At 47.9% G+C, this 1040-nt stretch overlaps 1 protein-coding gene across 1 annotated transcript; it reads left to right on the forward strand.

Moving 5' to 3' along the window:
• Positions 1-5: 5 nt before the first annotated feature.
• On the forward strand, positions 6-695 carry DLX5 (distal-less homeobox 5; the record flags this gene model as incomplete). The annotated part of the gene is made up of 1 exon (XM_010081668.1): positions 6-695. A coding segment is annotated over one exon (336 nt), but the record flags the coding sequence as incomplete, so codon positions are not given.
• Between the last annotated feature and the right edge of the window lie 345 nt (positions 696-1040).

Consider the following 1040-nt stretch of genomic DNA (forward strand, 5'->3'; position numbering starts at 1 on the left):
CCTCCCAGGTGAAAATATGGTTTCAGAATAAAAGATCCAAGATCAAGAAGATCATGAAGAATGGGGAGATGCCTCCAGAGCACAGCCCCAGCTCCAGCGACCCCATGGCCTGCAACTCTCCACAGTCGCCTGCGGTTTGGGAACCTCAGGGCTCCTCCCGCTCACTCAGCCACCATGCCCACACACACACTCACCCTTCAAACTCCAACCCATCCCCTGCATCCAGCTACCTGGAGAGCTCCGCTTCCTGGTACCCCGCTGCCAACTCCATCAACTCACACCTCCAACCCCACGGCTCCCTACAGCACCCGTTAGCCCTGGCTTCTGGGACAATTTATTAGGGTCTGACTTTTTTTTTTTTTTTTTTTTTTTTTTTGTTCCTTGGACTCCTGTGTTTTACTGTTAAGGAATAATAATGAAAGGAATGCATATGGGGGATTTTTAAAAGGGAAAAGAAACAAAAAGATTTAAATGTGTAAAGCTTGTGCATGTAACTTATTGCATTTCAAAGGAAACCCTTTTTTATACAATACGGACATTTTTTGGCTCAGCTGTGGACACTGTCAATGGTGCCTTGAAATCTATGACCTCAACTTTTCCAGAGACTTTTTTTCAATGTTATTTTAACCCTGTAAATAATTGTAGATAGAGGAATTAAACTGTATATTCTGAATAAAATAAAATTATTTCGACCACGAGAAACGTTTCAAAATTACCCCTTCTTCTGTTAATAAGAGGGAAAATAATGCCGATTTGCTTTGCAGAGAGCAAGCGAGGAAAGAGCGATTTTGAGGGGCCCGATCCTGGGGCGCTCCCGTTCGGTCGCCGCACCGTGCCACTGCAGCCGGGCGTGTTGGCAGGATCCAACCCTCGTAGGTGCCCACGGGCGAGCCGGGGGGCGGCGATGCTCTCTTCCCGCTGGAGAAGACCCGCGCACACTTAACCGCACAGCGATTTTAAGGTGATCGGAAGGCTGCCCATCCTAACGCTAGAAAGCAAATCTCTCACCTTAAGCCGCCCTGAATCCGTTCCCGAGAGCA

This window comes from Pterocles gutturalis, unplaced genomic scaffold (assembly GCF_000699245.1).
Source record: "Pterocles gutturalis isolate BGI_N339 unplaced genomic scaffold, ASM69924v1 scaffold40739, whole genome shotgun sequence".
NCBI classification, from domain to species: domain Eukaryota; kingdom Metazoa; phylum Chordata; class Aves; order Pterocliformes; family Pteroclidae; genus Pterocles; species Pterocles gutturalis.